The 1,831-nt window shown below is 63.3% G+C and overlaps 1 protein-coding gene across 1 annotated transcript; it reads right to left on the bottom strand.

Moving 5' to 3' along the window:
• Nucleotides 1-207: 207 nt before the first annotated feature.
• Nucleotides 208-1,380, bottom strand: SSTR1 (somatostatin receptor 1; the record flags this gene model as incomplete). The annotated part of the gene is made up of 1 exon (XM_079699551.1): nucleotides 208-1,380. One exon carries the CDS (start codon nucleotides 1,378-1,380, stop codon nucleotides 208-210), a length of 1,173 nt encoding a protein of 390 aa, XP_079555677.1.
• Nucleotides 1,381-1,831: the final 451 nt, after the last annotated feature.

Here is a 1,831-nt window from a genome sequence, read left to right as displayed (position 1 = left end):
CGCTAGTCTTCCCAGTTTATAAGCAAAGCGTCCAATTCCACCTTTGTCGCGCGCCTTTCCCGGGTCTCCACCAGAAGCGCGCAGTGTCCTAGCCCCGCTTTTCCCATTGCACCCTGACTCCTGGGATACTTTCACCTCTCGCACCCGGCCTTCCTTTCTCCTCATCCTCCCCTTCTCTTGGTACAAAGCTCCTGCTTGGCCCTGGGCTCAGAGAGTAGTGATCCGGGACGTGCAGGTGCCATTACGGAAGACGCCGCCGGACTCCAGGTTCTCAGGCTGGAAGTCCTCCACACTGTAGGCGCGGCTCTTGAGGGCCGTGGCGTAGTAGTCGACTGGCTCCTCGGCGGCGTTGTCCATCCAGCTGAGGCAAAGGATGCGCTGGAAAGAGCGCTTGAAGTTGTCTGAAAGGAAGCCATAGAGGATGGGGTTGGCGCAGCTGTTGGCATAGCCGAGGATGACCGACAGCTGGCTCACCGTGGCGTCGTCCTGCTCTGCGAACACGTTGACTAGCTGCACCACATAGAAAGGCATCCAGCAGATGACAAACACCATCACCACCATCATCACCATCAGGGTGATCTTGCGCTCTGAGCGCTTGCGCTGTTGCCAGCCGGCCTTGAGGGCCACCATGCGCATTTTGGCGATGATGAGCACGTAGCACAGGCAGATGGCCCCGACGGGCAGCAGAAAGCCCATGAGAAAAGTGTACAACACGAAGCCCACCAGCCAGCGCTGGGCGGGCTCGGGCATGAGCATGTTGCAGGCCACCGTGCCGTCACTGTTGGCCGCCGTGCGCGAGAAGACCACGATGGGCAGAATGACGAGCAGCGATAGCACCCACACGCCCAGATTCACCACCTTGGCCACGGTGGGCCGGCGGTAGCGTGCTGCCTTGATAGGGTGCACCACGGCCACGTAGCGGTCCACGCTAAGCACAGTAAGACAGTAGATGCTGGTGAACATGTTGACTGCGTCCACGCTGAGCACGAGGCGGCAGAGCAGCGCGCCGAAGGGCCAGTGGCGAAGCAACGTGGAGGTGACCAAGAAGGGCACGCTGAGCATGAGCAGCTCATCGGCGATGGCCAGGTTGAGGATGTAGATGTTGGTGGCCGTCTTCATCTTGGCGTAGCGCAGGATCACGTAGATGACCATGGAGTTCCCACACAGCCCCACCAGGCACACCACGGAGTAGATGAAAGAGATGAGGATAGCGCTGCCCTGGCCCTCGCTCAAGGTCCCGTTCTGGGACGCATTTCGCCCCGGCTCCTCCATCCCGTCTGCAGCTCCGGCCCCGGGGCCCCTGCTGCCGCCGCCTTCCCCACAGCTGCCTGGGCTGGGGCTAGGAGAGGAGGGAGAGGAGGCGGTGCCATTGGGGAACATCTCAGCTGATGGGGGCCGATGGGGCTGCCAGGGCTGGGGCGTTCTCCTGGCGCCCCCGCCGCTTGCGCTGTCACTTGGCACCCCGGCCGTTCGCCCGCAGCTCACAGCCGCTGGGCGCCTGGGGGAAGCGCTCAGAGACTGCAGGGAGCGCGGCTCCACCGGCGCCGGCGGAGCGCATCGCCCAGCGGCTGCCTGCGCGCAGCCGCTCGCCGTTCCAGGGCACCTGGGCACACGCGAACGTGGAGAGGAGAGGCCGGGAGACTAGGGCCCCGCGCGGCACAGCCATTAACTGCCGCGGCTGTGGGCTGGTGAATGATTAATAGGCACCACCCGCGCGTCAGCAGCTACGAAAAAGGGGGGGGGGGAGGGGGCGGAGAAAGAGAGGGAGGTAGGCGATAGCGGTGGCTTATCACCCCTCGCCCAATTTTTTCCTTCCCAGTTTTGAGCTCCG

This window comes from Hyperoodon ampullatus, assembly GCF_949752795.1.
Source record: "Hyperoodon ampullatus genome assembly, chromosome: 3".
Lineage (NCBI taxonomy): Eukaryota > Metazoa > Chordata > Mammalia > Artiodactyla > Ziphiidae > Hyperoodon > Hyperoodon ampullatus.
The sequence above is the reverse complement of the archived record's forward strand: the minus strand, read 5'-3'. Positions and strand labels throughout refer to the sequence as shown.